Here is a 16054-nt window from a genome sequence, read left to right as displayed (position 1 = left end):
CCTTATTGTGGTCATGGATCTCTCCAAAGCTCACTAATGCAGTGGATAAAGCTGTAAACTCCTGCTTTCCCCAGGAATTGCTGACAGTTGCAGGAAAAGCCCTTTTGTGCTGAGATCTGGAGATTGTCCTCAGGGTCAGAGGGGAGATGTCCCTTTGTATTATTCTTTGAATGAGTGCAATGTTCCTCCTGTGATTGGGACAAATGAGGCTGAAATAAAAAGTTGGAGTGTGTAAGGGTTTTGGAGGGCAGGATTTTACAGGATGAGCACAAAGAGAAGGAAAGCAACTTCAGCAGTGTGTAAGGAAACAAATTTTCTTTCTGGTGTGCAAACCAATGTGCTTGTAGTGGGGCTGGGGTGACAGTGAGACTCTTGAGTCTTAAAGGCCTTTTCCAGCCTTAATGATTCTTGATTATCTGCTTTTATAGGATTAGGATAAGTGAGTATAAAGGCATTAGTTATTTTCTAAATATTATTAGTAATATTATTATGAAATATTATATATGTAATTCTATGCAGAGGGAATTCTCTCTGTGCTGCTCCTTCTGGCTGGACATGTGTGTAACAGAAGAATAACCTTTTTGAAAAGCTGTTTTATAAAAAAGGGATGTTTTGGGGCTTGGAATAAACCCTAGGCACCACAGGATGAGCAGACCCTTCCCTGAGCTCTATTTATAAGGAATCTGGGAGCTGGGGCTCCAGTTTATCCCCCCAAATCTATCACTGACTGCACCAGAGGGGCTGGAATTGGTCCTTGTCTCTTCAGGAAAGTCCAGTTGAAAATCCATTGGTTTCATTGTCAATAATTAATCTCACAAAGACTCCACACGACGAGAATTTGGCTGAAGTGGAGCAGAATTGAGGAGTTAATTAAAGCACTTGAAAAGTCTGTGTTGATGCTGATGGCGGGGGCTGGATGCTCTCCACTCTGCATGGTTGCCAAATTTGCATTTTCAAATACCTAGAATACAAATTTATCATTATTATTGCACCAGGTCATTCTTGGGAACTAGAATTTTGGACAAAAATTATGCAGGATATTGAATCTTCAACACTGCTCATTCCAAGTCTTTGGTAATTTGAGTCCTGAAAGAAACAATGTTTGAGGGCTGTGAATGTGGTGCCGTATCCCAGATTTTGGGCTTTTATCTGCTGCTTTCAGGGATGTTCTAGGAAGTACCATTCAGGAATGTTCTGAAAGCCCCTTTCCAGTACCTACAGGGGATGTGCAAGAAGGCTGGAGATGGGATTTTCACAAAAGTGGGAAGTGAGAGGACAAGGGAAATGGCTTCCACTGCCAGAGAGGAGGGATAAATGGGATGTTGGGAAGGAATTGTTCCCTGGGAGGATGGGGAGGCCCTGGCACAGGTGCCCCTGGATCCCTGGAAGTGTCCAAGGTCAGGTTGAATGGGCTTGGAGCAGCCTGGGATAGTGGAAGTTGTCCTTACCCATGGCACAGGTGACACAGGATGAACTTTAAGGTCCCTTCCAACCCAAACCATTCTGGGACTTCATGGAGCAGAATTCCCCAGCCAAGGGACAGCTCAGCAGACCAACACCCCTGTATTGTTTTGCCTTTCTATTTATATTGCATCTAAAGATAAAAAAAAAAAAATCACCTCAGGGTTTTCAGGGAACTTTGGGCCTCAGGATCCCTCAGTTACAGAGCAACTCCTCTTATCCAGTGTCACTGCTGGGAACTGGGAAAGCTGTGCTAATGGGGAAGCATTGGGAGGCATTTCCCTCACTACTGAGCAGCTCCAGTGGACTTGGAGCAGTTGGAAAGGCTCATCACCTGTTCTGCTCCTGCTTCCACCTCTTACACACCACTTGGGAGGATGGGAATGACCCGTGTGGGATTAACAAGTGACATACTAATTTTAATTTGAATTCTGCTGATCAATACAGCAGAGCTGCAGAAACTGTTGTTACTTAAAAGTAGGAATCTGGGAAAAAAAGTGGCTTTTGTGAGTACCACTACAAACAAGTGGACATTTCCAGGGGAGTTCTAAAACACTACACTGTTTTCAGCATCACAAGTTCAGCTGAAGGATTTTTCAAACAATTCTACAGGGAACTGCCCCATTTTTAAGTGAATTCTTTAATTGCAGCTCTTCAGTGTGATTTTATTCTGTTTTAACCTAAACATGCAATTTGTGCATTTCAAATTGAACACTGCTGCCATTCTGCTGGACTTGGGGGTTTCCTGCAATGTCAGTATAGCCAATGGCTGCAATGTGCCCATTTCTCAGGAAGTGATATCACAGAATTCCTGACTGGTTTGGGCTGGAAGGGACCTTAGAGCCCATCCAGTGTGATCCATGCCATGGGCAGGGACACCTTCCACTATCCCAGGTTGCTCCAAGCCCCATCCAACCTGGCCTTGGACACTGCCAGGGATCCAGGGGTAGCCACAGCTTCTCTGGGCACCCTGTGCCAGGGCCTGCCCACCCTCCCAGGGAACAATTCCTTCCCAATATCCCATCTGACCCTGCCCTCTGGCAGCATTCCCTGTGTCCTGGCCCTCCATCCCTTGTCCAAACATTCTGTTCTTCAGTTTTAATAATGTCTTAGATGAAGATATTCTCAAAGGCAATGAAATCCAGCAGGATGCCAGGACTTTCTGAGGATAGGGAATGTTGTTACTGATTCTGCCAGAAGTGACCCTACATTATAACTTTCTAACCTGATGGAGAAGTTCTGTCTTGGGCATAAGAGTTCTGTACAAGGAAACAACAAGGGCAAGGGGAATTGGCCTCCAGCTCTACCAGGGGAGGCTCAGCTTGGACAGCAGGAGGAATTTCTGCATGGAAAGGGTGCTCAGGCCTTGGCAGGGGCTGCCCAGGGAGGTTTGGAGTCCCCATCCCTGGAGGTGTCCAAGGAAGGGCTGGAGGTGGCACTCAGTGCTCTGGGCTGGGGACAAGGTGGGCATTGGGAACAGGGTGGATTCTGGGACACTGTAATTTCCTGAAAATCATCTCCTGCAGCAAGAGAAGATAATTAAATGCTAATTATGGAGGCAAGTCATTTGCATATTTGTTCTGTCTGACACCTTGTGTCAAACACACTTCTAAGAATGATTGTGGTTTCTTTCAGCCATTTACGCTCCCATCATGTTTGGTGGGGTTTTATAATAATCTCTGTATCCCAGATTGGTCCTGTCAGACTTCCCCTGGGGGAATTATTGTTGCTGAGGTGTCTGTGACAGGTTCTCACCTTGGCTGCCAGTACAGAGCGTGCTAGAAGTAGAGATAAGCAGAGTTTTCCATATCTGCAAACAACAGGAGAGCTTGTTCAGAGGACACCACTCCATGTCAGCCAATCTGAATCCCTATTTTCTCTGCAGTAATTCCATATATTCACTCTTCAGGTATGACCTGGCTCTGACATCTTGAATTTTCGACGGTCTTGCAGAAAAGCTTAAAAGTTTACAACTGGTTTTAAGGGCACACTAAATTTCCACACAAAGAGAAGCGATGTTCCTTGGATAAATGTGAATCAGGAGTATTGGAAAATCAGGAGCTGGTGGAAATCTTGTGTCAGGAAAAAACCACAACAGCAAAAATATAACCTCAGCAACTGCAGAAGGTTTTGTGTTAAACAAGTGACACCTTTAAGTCACTTATATCCTTTTTTTTGGAGGTGTGTCTTCACACCCTGGTGCATCCTTGGTGGATCAGACAACACATTCCCTGTAGTTCCCTTGCTTTTGCCTCCCAGCTCAGCCATTGCCTTTTTTATTTTCTGGTTATATCAATGAGCCCAGGTAATTCTCTATTTTCTTATAAGTTCAGATGGAACTTTTGCACTGACAAATGCGCAGAGTGGATTATATTTGCATGTATGCCTTTGTTTATAAAACTTTCTGTGGACTTTGAGTGAACCTTCCTTGGTCCATGTTGGAAACCAATCATTCTTTAGCAAGTCTGGTTGTTGTTGTTTTCATTGATAATGTTGTTTTCTCTAAATTCTATCAGCCTTTCTTTCCCCTGCTTGTGGAATCCTGCTGCAGTTTATTTGATTTTATTTCCTGTGGTAAAAGCGTCAGCCCAATATTCCAATTTCCTCCCGCCTGTAAAACCTGGTGCCTTTTGGAGCAGCAGGTGTTGCAGCCCCTGAAATGTTGTGTGATATTGGAGGGCTGGATGAAATATCCCACCAAAAATCGTTCAAGTGGTTGTTTTTCTGGGTGAAAATTTATGGAATGCACCCTGTGGAAGGCTGGAATGGAAGTACTGGAATAATATAACTTAATAAAAGGCCGACAGGAGGATTTTGTGTGAAATATAGGTGGTGATTCCCGTGAGCCGTTTAAAACTCGACTGGGGTCATAAATACAAAGAGCTCGACTTAAGGACACAATTTCTGAAGACCTCTCTGAGCACTGCTGAGCTTTTCTCAGGAGTTCAGCATTTCAGAGGTTACGTGGAGCAATGATTCCTTTTTTAAAGTGCTCTGAAGGTCAAAATCCTTCTCATCCTATGGGTTTTGCCTGTCAATACCTCATTTGGGCTGGGGTCAGTGGTGAGCAGCACAAATCAATCACTGCAGCTTTCCAGCTTCATCTTCCCTTTAGGATTTTGGAACGCTACGTTCAAGACCAGATTCCGGGGGCTACAGTTGTGGTGGAATCCATCGGAGCACGGAGGTTTGGGGATGGATATTCTGAGGAGGATTACACCAAATCTGACCTCATGGTCTATGCCATCGACCCACAAACCAACAGAGCCATCATGAGGAACGAGCTTTTTAAGTGAGTATTTTTTTTGTTGATCTTCCTCTATTTCCATGGATTGTTCGGGAATCTGTTGGTCTGTTAGAAACTGGTTCAGCATAACAGGAATAGCAAAGTCCATTGAAACAGCTGCTGCATGGATATCCCCTATGAATACTTTGGGAATTTGCCACTTCCTAGTGCAGTCCAGTGCCTTGGGCTAAATTGTCCCAATCCACATGATTTGGACATTGTCACCACGACAGCCTGTAACAGGTTTTCTCCACCCTGTGGAGGTGCTTCCAACTGAAATTCCTCCAGGGAATTTCCTTCCTATGTACCCAAAGTCCTGTGTGATCTTCAGGCTTTGGTGCTACAGTGTTGGCTTTCAAGCTTCCCACAGTTTCTGTTTGGAGCATGAGTCCATTTTTAGGGAAGGGAAGGGAAGGGAAGGGAAGGGAAGGGAAGGGAAGGGAAGGGAAGGGAAGGGAAGGGAAGGGAAGGGAAGGGAAGGGAAGGGAAGGGAAGGGAAGGGAAGGGAAGGGAAGGGAAGGGAAGGGAAGGGAAGGGAAGGGAAGGGAAGGGAAGGGAAGGGAAGGGAAGGGAAGGGAAGGGAAGGGAAGGGAAGGGAAGGGAAGGGAAGGGAAGGGAAGGGAAGGGATGATTTGTACCTGAGATAAAACAGACTAGGACATGACCCAGTGCACACCTCCACACAGGAGATCAGGCTCTTCCAAATGCAAATCAGGTTCTTCTGGAGAAAAAAAAACTTTTTGGTTGGGTTGTTTTTTCTTTTTCTTTTTCTTTTTTTTTTTTTTTTGGCATGTGTTCCACCTTGGTGTTGGTTTTTCTTTCAGTGAAAACCACACCAGGCTCTTCCTGTGCTGAGCACATCCTCAGCAACCTGGAAGGAAAAGGCTGCGAGCCACAGCAGGGAAATGGGGTTGGAAAAGGGCTTCTCTCCAGCTCCTTATGGACTGTAGGTGAACTGCAGCATAGGAAAGTTCTGCAGATACTCAGATTTTATAGGCTAGGAAAGATCACTGGGATCAGTCTGAGCAAGTTTGGGAACTCGTCACATTAATTCTGCTTGGAACATAGCTTTCAGCAAAGTAACTGCACCAGAAAATCCAATCAACTACAACCTGGGGGTTGTTATTGCAGGATTGCAGGTTAATTCCCTGTCAAAATTAGGCCTTTTGTCTTTTTCTTTTTTTTTTTATTTTCCCAGGCTCAGTTTTATTATAACTTTGAGTGCTAAATTAAAGCATCGATGGGTGCTTTTAATTTCTGTGTCCCACTGAGGTCTAGGCTCATGTTCACATCATCCTCTGTATTTTTATTCTTGAGAAGTTCTGCTCTGGGCTATGTTTTAATTCTTTTAATCACTTAAAGTTTTCTCTGAACCCAGTCCAGTCTTCCAGCATCATTTTTCTCAACTAGGAATATAAAAAACTGAATATTTTATATAAAAATTTTATGTGAAATATCATTAATAGCAATAACAGCTTTCAGAGGGGTGGTGATAGAACGTCCTTATTTCTCTTGGTGTTTATTTGTAGGTATCCCCATGGTCAGTCAGTCTTTTCAGGTCTCAGTGATGTTCTTGGTGTTTATGGTCACTTGACCAGTACTGGTCATTCCCAGAATGGAGTAATTGTGATCTTTTTCCAGTTTTATTCATGATTTTGACCCCCTTTTCCTCCTCCCTTTAGAAAACTCTCAGTAAATCCACTAATATCAGAATGTGAAAATCAGATGTTATCAGAACAGGGAGGCAGTTGGCTCTTTGAATTAAAAATAAACTTTGACTTTCTCTGAATGAAAAATAAACTTTTCCCTTTGCTGACTCTCTTCATTCAGAAAAAAATGTCCTTCTTTTTTATGGCACCCTTTGAGAATATTTGAATGTCTTTTTAAGGATGTTCAGATGTCCAGTGAAGTACTCAGAGCAGAATGGAGTTAAGATGGGTAAAAATTTTCCAGCAGGAAGAGAAGGGGGATTCATCTGAGAAACAGCTTCATTAATATGCTCCCTGTGCCTGCACACTCAGCTTTTTAGGTGTTTTTTTTGTTTTTTTTTTTCTCTTCAAAAGCTTTTAAATATTTAAATCAGCAAAATCCTTGCACCTGCTCCCCTGGCTTTAGGGTAGAGGTGAGCGACTGTCAGCTCACTGGAGTAAGGAGACAGATTTATGCAGCTGGAATTCCCAAGTTTTCACTGGGAAGTGGGAGAACCTCAGGGGATTTGCGCCAGGGATATACCCAAATCTACAAATATTTTAAGCTCCTAAAAAGATAAAGGTCCCTGTTGGGAGTTTGATGTCAGAGGGATGGCTCAGGGTTCCTCCCTCCATGGTCAGAGGACACTTTAACAGGGGTTGTCCTCTCACTGGAAGCCACGAGTCCCAGCCACTCTTCTGTCAGCCAAGAATCTGCTCTGCATTTGACAGAAAATGGATCAGTGGGAGAAAGGATCATTTCATAAACTGGAAAAAGGTGAATAAGTCTGAAAGAAACAGAACATCCTGTTTTGAACATTTAATTACCAATAAGGAAGATAAATTCTCACAGGTGATTTTCCAAGTGTTCCACAACTCCATGATGTATCCAGGACTAACAGCACAGACTTAATGATTTCTGCCAGCTGGGATTTTTACACAGGTCACCAAATGATTGTGTATTGGAAGATACCTGTGGCTTTTCCAGAATGGGCTTTTTTGGGAGCACCTGCTGTGCTCCTCCTCTAAATCAAAGTGGAGGCTCTGATTTAAAGGAATTTTTGTGAACCTGTCACTGTTTGAAAACAGTTATTTGTGAAGGTCAAATGTGAGGGGAATTGAGAATGAAGTGGAACAGCAGGTGGGGAACTGCAGGGATGCAGGCAGGAGTCAGGGATCTAAACCCAAAGCAGCTGTAGCTGGGAGAGGAGGGTGGACACAGCAGCTCACCAAGCAGCACCTGAACAGAGTCACAATTGTCACCATGAGGAGCAAACCCCACTGAACCAAAGCATTAGGCTCCTGTAATCCGTGATATTAACTTCACAATAATTCCAGGAAAATGTTTGGCTGGAAAACAAAGGCATGATTTAGAAGTCACGTAGCAGCCAGTACCAGGAGGTAAAACCAATGTGTCCCTTAAGATATGTAGAATTTTGCCTGTCCTGTACTTTGTAAAACTAATACACAACAAGAGATCCATATTTTTCCTACAAACTGTTATGATTGGTTACCTGAAGTTTTTATTAATCAGGAATCTCATAAAACAGAGTAATTTAGGTTGGAAAGAACCTCTGAGCTCATCAGGTCCAACCCTTCCCTCAGCACTTCATGCTCACTACTAAACCAGGTCCTCACATCCACACATTTATGGACACCTCCAGGGATGGGGACTCCAAAGCTCCCTGGGCAGCCCCTGCCAAGGCCTGAGCACCCTTTCCATGCAGAAATTCCTCCTGCTGTCCAAGCTGAGCCTCTCCTGGCACAGCTTGAGGCCGTTTCCCCTTGTCCTGTCCCTGTTCCCTGGCAGCACAGCCCGACCCCCCCTGGCTGTCCCCTCCTGTCAGGGAGTTGTGCAGAGCCAGAAGGTTCCCCCTGAGCCTCCTTTTCTCCAGGCTGAGCCCCTTTCCCACCTCTTTCAGCCACTTCTTCTCTGATTTTTGCTCCAAATCTCTTTGATTACACCCCAAAAATTGGTTCTGAATAGTGCCTGTACTCCACTGTCCTCCCTCTTCCACAAACCCCTAAAAGACTCTGAAGCCACTCAGATAATTTCTCAGACTGAAACGTTCAGCCTCCTTTCCTATCTTTTAAAGGGAAAAGGCTTTGATTTATTGGAGCATAAAAACCAGTTCAATCCAGCAAATTCTCCCTGCATAAATTAAGTGGAAAATGTCCCCTGTTAAAAAGAAACTGTGTGAAGCTGCTGCACAACGTGTCAGGTTCCATCATAGAGTAAACGCTCACGGCTGAGTTACGAACCTTTTAAAAAGGCTCTGTCGGGAAAATGCCAGCAGAATTTCAACAGAGAGATGGTTAAAATCATCCAGGGACTTGGTGCTGTCCTGCTGGGAAGGCTTCTGCTAGCTCAAAAGACATGGGACATGCACCAGTGACATCTAGTGGGCAGCAAGAAAATGTTTGTATCCACTTTATGCCATCATTTCGGTTGGAAAAGGGATTTTTTCCCTCAAGTACCAAGGAAATGGTTTGTGGAAGACGTCAGGAATGGGAATTATTCTTCCAGACACTTTTGTGAGGGTGGGGGTGAGCAGCCTCTTTGCCTTCAGTATTGTGAAACCAGCCCAAATTCATCATTCAGGGTGAGCTGTTCTGCTTGTTCAGCATCCTGCTTGTCCAGATCCAGTTCATCCATTACACACCCAGAGCAGAGTGGATTCTTCCCAGAATTCTGAAATAAAAAACCAGGGACAAGAAATGCTATAAGGATTTATCAGGAAATTAATCTGAGGGGAAGTCAATTGTAAGAAATTACTGCCCTTGAAGAAATGGTCTTTGAGGAGTAGAATTTCTGCCTTGTGATCAGAGTAAGGAAATCAAAGCTGTCTCAGGCTTTTCTTAGACACTCAGAGTTTATACACAAAAAATACTTATGGAAGTTTTTTGTTGTTTTTTTATTTGAAGTTTTCTGGAGGTTTTTTCCCCCTTGTCTTTCTCCAGAAGAACTGCTGTTCATGTAAGGATCTGGAATTCTGCTATAGCTCCCATATTTTAGGATACTCCATCCTAACACATCTTCTACTTCAGTCTTTGGAGTTAGGCATTTTGTGAGACACTCAATCTTCACTTCTGGAGTGACCCAAGGATTTCTATTTTCCTTCAGAAGTTAAAGCCTTGGACAATATATTTTTTGTCCAACCAGCCAAAGAATTTCTCTAAGGAGCTGAGCAAATCCTCTAAAAATTGCCTGCTTTTAGGATAACAGCAACCATAGAATCATTAAGGGTGGAAAAGACATCTGAGGTCATTGAATCCAACATTCCCCAGCACTGCCAAGGCCAGCACCACCCCATGTCCCCAAGTGCTACATCCACAGATTTTTTGAACACTTCCAGGGATGGTGACTCCACCACTGCCTGGTCCTTAGGGATGTACCCAGGAAGGGTTGGTTGATCCTTGGGATCAAAGCGGAGCAGGAAAATCACAAAGCAAGGCCTTTGTGATGCCAGCAAGAACTTTGTGCCCCTGTAAATCAGGATAAGCTCAGCTCAACTCTCCTTTTCAGTGTTTAAACTGTGTCCTGGTGGTTAAGTACATTGGAATTGTCCCTGGCACCGCCATTACAGGGAATTGCCACTATTCCAAAGCCCACAAAGACAACATATGCGCTTTATTGGACTATTAACCTGCCGTAATTACTTTCTTCATGAGCTTGGCCCTAATAGTGGGGTGATTTTGTGCCATTGAAGGTTCCTGGATGGCAAACTGCTGGATATCAACAAGGAGTTCCAGCCCTACCTGGGCCAGGGCGGGCGAATCCTGGAGATCCGCACGCCGGACGTGGTGGCCAACGTGAAGAAGCAGGCGCAGGCCGTGGGCTACACGGAGGGGGCACTGCTGGCCCTGGCTGTCATCATCATCCTGTGCTGCATGCCAGCCATCCTCATCGTCATGGTCAGCTACCGGCAGTGAGTACCCTCCTCCTCCTCCTCCTCCTCCTCCTCCTCCTCCTCCTCCTCCTCTCCCAGGGCTTGTAACGCTGTAGTAGAGGTGATGCATTGTGCAGCAGTGCTGCTTCAGCAGTTATTCATTCAACGAGATTAATGTCTCTTTATTACTGCCTATTTCTAGAATATTTTGTATGTATTATCTATGTTTCTATCATGTGAGTTAATTCCTGGGTTTAATCCCCTCCTCGCCACAAGGGTTGCTCAATGCTTGGTGTGGTGAACGCTGGAAGTGCATCCTGGGCTTCCTAACATGGTGCGGGATTTTTGTGCCAACTCAAAACCCAGATGTTGGACACAGAAGTGAGGACTCAGAGCTGAATTCCATACAAAAAGAAAAATTGAGGAAAACGGTGCTTTTAAAAGAAATTATTCAAAAATCAAATTAGAGGATGACAATGTTTTTGCTTCAATCCTGAGCTTCTTAATTGCAAATGTTTCCTGGAGAGGAGGTTTTGTGCCATTTTAAGGCAACATCAGAGATTTTTTTTGATATTTCCTCTTGCCTCTCATACACTGGAGAGATTCCAATAATTGGCTGATAAATTAATTCAAATCAAAACATCTGCAACAAGTTCCTCTCAACTAAAATTTTCAGGTCTACTCATATTTAAATCCCCTGCATTTGGACTTAAAGGCTCCATACCTATTCATTTATTTATAGATATAGATATGTTCATAGATTTGTTCTCTAATTAAATATTATATTCATAAATTTACATATACATTATATTCCAGTTCATAGATTTATAAATCCATTTATTCCCTGATTTATTCTTTAATTAGTGATTACATTCACATCCTCCTCTTTTCTCCATTTTGGGTGAAGAGAAAAAGCCTTTTAAAGAAGTCTGAAAGACCTTGACCAACTTCTGCACCACTGGGATGGCAGATCATTCCCAAACTGCTTTTTTTCTCCCAGAATTCTATGGAAAATTTGCTTCCATGATCTAGTTCATCTTGCAGTTCATTGGTAGCTGTTAGTTGAATTGCAGGTTCCTTAAAGAAATTAAGCAGCCTCATTTTTCCTTCACATATGTTAGATTATCCCAACATCATCAATCTCTTTTAGGAACTCTCAGGAATATGCTTAAATTCATTTCATCCAAAAATCCCATTTTTCCCATCTAGAAATCTGACTTGGAGTGGGATTTATAGCAGCCCATTGTGAATAAATTGTATTTTTACGGAGAGTGTCAAAGAAAATGAAAGGAATTTTAGAGTTAAATTAAAATCCTGAGCCTCATGGTTAGTTTTTGCATTCCAACCTTTTTCACTCCTTTTCCAAAGGAATCTCGGTATTTTTCCTATTTTATTTATTTAGTAATAAGTCTAAAAATGACTCCTTTGAAATCCAGTATCTAGCACAAACCTGTAAGGTACTTATAAATTATTTATTATTTATTAATCACAAAAAAATGGCATCTCCTAAATAATGCCCAAAAATAATGCTCCTTCATTATTAAAGGTATTTTATATACATCTTTGAAATATGCTAAAATGGGAAAATATAAATAAAATAGCAATCATATTATTTATATTGTTAAATAAAAAATAATTAAATATAAAGAAACAAGTCTAAAACCAGGAGAAATATTCATGTTTTCATGTCTTGTTTTCATTCCCTGCTGTAATTCGTATTTCTGCTGACTACAGAATTGTTTCCAGGGGATCAGAAACACAGCCAAACGCTGTTCAGCTCTGGAAGTTCTGATTCTTTAAACAAGTCATTAATTCTGGAATTTGATGTGTAGAATAATTAAGTAGCCTGTAGTTTATTACTCTTGTTAGAGTCACTGTTATGGGCAGTTGTTGGAAGCAGAATTTATTTAACCTTCCTTTTTATCTCTTTTTTTGCAACCAAACAGATTCAAAGAGTAAGTATTTATTTCCAGCTTTGTTTCTTCCAGCTTCCCCAGGAATACTGACAAATTTTGTTTTCAAAATGTATTAAATATAAGGGTATTTTTAAAAATTCCTATACTCAACTTGCTCCTGAACTCCTGGTGGGATGAATTTAAAAGTGATTTATTTTTACGGCTACCTGGTGTCACCGGGGTGTATCAGCCTGGTGGTGCTCCTCACACAAGGAGCTTTATTTTCCAGACAGAGAACAGAAATTTGTTCCAAAACAAAACCGAAAACCACCTACCCCCCCAAAAAAAAAAACCCCAAAACAAACAAACAAACAAGCAAACAAACAAAACCCCCAAACATTAATTGAGAAGAAATTTCCCAGCCAACTCCATTAAGAAAAATGAGTTGTGAGTGGACAAGGGGGAGTGATATAAAACAGAAAGAAGTAGGTTTAAATGAGATATTGGGAAGGAATTGTTCCCTGGCAGGGTGGGCAGGCCCTGCCACAGGGTGCCCAGAGAAGCTGTGGCTGCCCCTGGATCCCTGGCAGTGTCCAAGGCCAGGCTGGACTTTGGGGCTTGGAGCAGCCTGGGATAGTGGAAGGTGTCCCTGACATGGCAACGGTGGGAATGGATGGGCTTTAAGGTCCCTTCCCACCCAAACCATTCTGGGATTCCACCAAGACAGAAGAACCAGGAGCTGAAAAATCCAGGAGAAGATGATCATGTTGCTACTTTGATGAGGACAAAATCCAGGGCTGATTAGTAACTGCAGGGCAAGAACATAGAAAACCTCACGTGCTGGCTTCCTTTGGGGGTGTGTTTTGGGGCATTCCTGATGAGTGTTTCTCCTTCCCCCCGTGGCTCTCCAAAGGCGACAGGCTGAGTGTGCCAAGACTGCGAGGATCCAGATGGCTCTGCCAGCAGGAAAACCATCTGGAGCTGCAGCCAACAACCTCTATGAGGAGCTTGGAGACAGCACCATGTGAGTATTCCTTGAGATCCATCCACAAAATCACTGCCCTGGCAACTGGGATAGTGGGAGGTGTCCCTGCTCATGACAGAGAGTGGAATGAGATGGGTTTTAAGGTCCCTCCAAATCCAAACTATTCTGGGATTGTATGAAATTGCTTCATGCATTCTCTGTACAAAAGGTTTTCTTCATTCCCCAGCTGCTTGGGGTTCTCCAACATCCAGAAAAGAAATAGACTGGCACTGGAAGGAGGGAAAAAACCATTTAGTCTTCTTGTAATGCATGGGGGAATATTTAACAAACTTTAAGTGGGCAAAAAGGTCAGTGGGTCACTGCCAGGATTGCATTCCTTGACACATCCAGGCCAGCACTCCCCATTTTCCAAAGCTGATGACTAAACACATCCAATAAAATTAATTCTTATTCATTGCACACATTTGAAATGGAAATTCCATGAAAATTACTGCCCCCAAGTCCCCATTTCCCATAGTAAGACGTGTTTGGTTTTTTGGGGTTTTTTTGTTCTAAATTTAAACCTGTTTAAATATTGAATTTAAAGGAACTATCAAAGCAGAGAAACCCCTAGTAGCCCAATAAACACATATTTTACCTCTTACATGCTCATAAAATAATAATTTTGCAAGGCTGCCTCTCTTTCCATGCCTCTGTAAACCTGAAGTTAATGGACTCCAATAACAATTTAACTCTCAGTAGGGAAATATTCCAGCCAATTATTATTTGTCTGATACTGGGGGGATTGTTTGATAAGCTTTGCCACACTTCCTCATCTCTGTTTACACTTGAAAACCAAGGAGTGCTGAAGAGCCCAGCTTGAATAATATTTGGAGCAGGTAGGGAGTGAGTGGATGGTGGAAACGAGGATTGCTCCATTTTCTATCATGATTTGTTTTGCCCAGAAAGTTAAAATCTTCCAGCTGCTGTGATGGAGTTTATAAAACATTACAGGGCTATGACAGAGCTTTTGCTTCTGTAACAATTCCAGGGCTTGAGCTTTTCTGGGTAAATAGAGGCCAAAAAAATGCTGGGAGCAGGAATAATTTCTTCAAAGGGCTGAATTTTTGCCTGTTGCCTTTGTCAAGTTATGCTTGGGCAGGAAGAGAGGGAAAACGTGTGGAATCAAGTTTTTTAGTATGGGAGCACTTCTGTTTGTGAGTCACATCTGTACCCTTATGGAGGGAGGTACCATTTGAATAAAATCCACTTTTTATTTTACAATAAACCAAATTTCTGCTGAAATTAATTCTTTGATGCTAAACCCAGAAAAAGCCTTGTTGTGCTTTGTTTTATCTGCAAAGGCTTTTGGGGGTTTAGTATTGCCCCAAAGAGGTGCCACTTCCCAAATCTGCAGTATTGACTTTGAGGCTTAGCTTTATGCTAATTTGGACAAAAATCAGTCTTCATTGCACCAAAAAAGATGCTGTAGTTGGAATATTTTCTCTCAGATGTCTTTGCATACAACCAGGGCTTATCTGTCATGCTGAGGAACTGATTAAACACAAAAATCCTTCAAAGATACATCAAAATCCATAGGATTTGCAAGAAAATAACAGGCTTCAATAAATATAATTACAAATTAACTTTTTCTTCCCTATTAAATATTTTACTGCAGGGCACAGGAAATTCTTATTTGGGAAAAATCTTTTATTGCCATTTTTCATGAGTTTTAGTACATTGTTAGTTGTCCTGAGTCTGTCATCTTTAATTTGCAGTGTCTTGTTTGCTTTCTTTGGTGTTCATAGCAAATGAAACAGAACAAAGCTCTTTAGTTTTAAATCTGCCTTGTCTCACCATTTTCATTTTTCCCTGTCTTTGGATCCTTAGGCATCAGTAAGTAAGCTTATTTCGTTGTCTTAATATTTGTAGCTGGTAGAAATTAGTTAATTTTCCTTCCAGCAATTCCCATCCAGCCTTGCAAGTTGAAGTTCATATTTTATTTGTCCATTGAGCAGGAAAGACATTTACTGGGAAGTTCCAATACTTCTGTGCTTCTTTACCCTCTTCTTGGAAGTAGAGAGAGGAAGGGTGATCGCTGAACTTGAAGGGCATTATTTCTGAAGCCAAAAGGTCCAAAAGAGCCAAACCAGCACTGAGTGCGTGAACAGAGGTTTGCTGGGAGTTCATGGATTTATGGCTGGGTTTAAACCTTCCTTGGCTGTTAACTCCAATCCCATGCAAGGCCTTTAGAGTCTCTGAGTTCACAGAAACTGAACTCCCTGGTCCTCAGTGATCGGAACAGCTCTGCACAAAGAGAAAAACACGGTGGGGTCACCTCAGCTCTCAGAGGCCTCGTGTGCAGCGAGGAAGAGACTGAGGAGCTTTTGAAATAATCTGCTCCAGTGGCAGGGAGGTGGCAGCACCTTGCATGAGCCTTCTGCTGGAGGGGCTCCTTCAAGTTCAGTCACTGCTTCTCTCGCCACTCCGCAGATGCAGCGCTTGGCTGCCTGCATCAAAGCTGCCTGCTTTGGAAATCTGAGTTACTTAGAGCTCAGGGGCCCAGCTCAGGAGGGACCTGGAGCTGCTGGAGAGAGTCCAGAGGAGGCTCCAGGATGATCAGAGGGATGGAGCAGCTCTGTTGGGAGAGCTGGGATTGTTCACCTGGAGAGGATAAGCTTTGGGGTGACCAAATTGTGGCCTTCCAGCACCTGGAGGAAACAGGAGAGCTGGAGAGAGACTCTTGGCAAGGGATGGAGTGCCAGGACAAGGGGGAATGGCTTCCCACTGCCAGAGGGCAGGGATGGATGGGATATTGGGAAGGAATTGTTCCCTGGGACAGGGTGCCCAGAGAAGCTGTGGCTGCCCCT

The 16054-nt window shown here is 43.0% G+C and overlaps 1 protein-coding gene across 10 annotated transcripts in view; it reads left to right on the top strand.

The window, feature by feature from the left end:
• PCDH15 (protocadherin related 15) overlaps positions 1 to 16054 on the top strand; it is a 642731-nt gene that overhangs the window by 608950 nt on the left and 17727 nt on the right. For 5 of the 10 annotated variants that reach the window (XR_004418555.2, XR_004418554.2, XR_004418558.1 and 2 more), the window contains 5 exons: positions 4577 to 4753; positions 10146 to 10364; positions 12272 to 12280; positions 13134 to 13244; positions 15075 to 15080. Coding sequence is in view for 3 of the 10 variants with exons in the window: in XM_033065834.2 (XP_032921725.1) it covers positions 4577 to 4753; positions 10146 to 10364; positions 12272 to 12280; positions 13134 to 13244 (516 nt within the window). In the remaining 7 variants the exon portion in view is untranslated. The remainder of the gene's footprint in view (positions 1 to 4576; positions 4754 to 10145; positions 10365 to 12271; positions 12281 to 13133; positions 13245 to 15074; positions 15081 to 16054) is intronic. The other 5 variants (XR_004418559.1, XR_004418557.1, XM_033065836.2 and 2 more) reach the window with 3 other exon arrangements.

The sequence above is a fragment of the Catharus ustulatus genome, chromosome 8 (assembly GCF_009819885.2).
Source record: "Catharus ustulatus isolate bCatUst1 chromosome 8, bCatUst1.pri.v2, whole genome shotgun sequence".
In the NCBI taxonomy this organism is placed as follows: domain Eukaryota; kingdom Metazoa; phylum Chordata; class Aves; order Passeriformes; family Turdidae; genus Catharus; species Catharus ustulatus.
The sequence above is the reverse complement of the archived record's forward strand: the minus strand, read 5'-3'. Positions and strand labels throughout refer to the sequence as shown.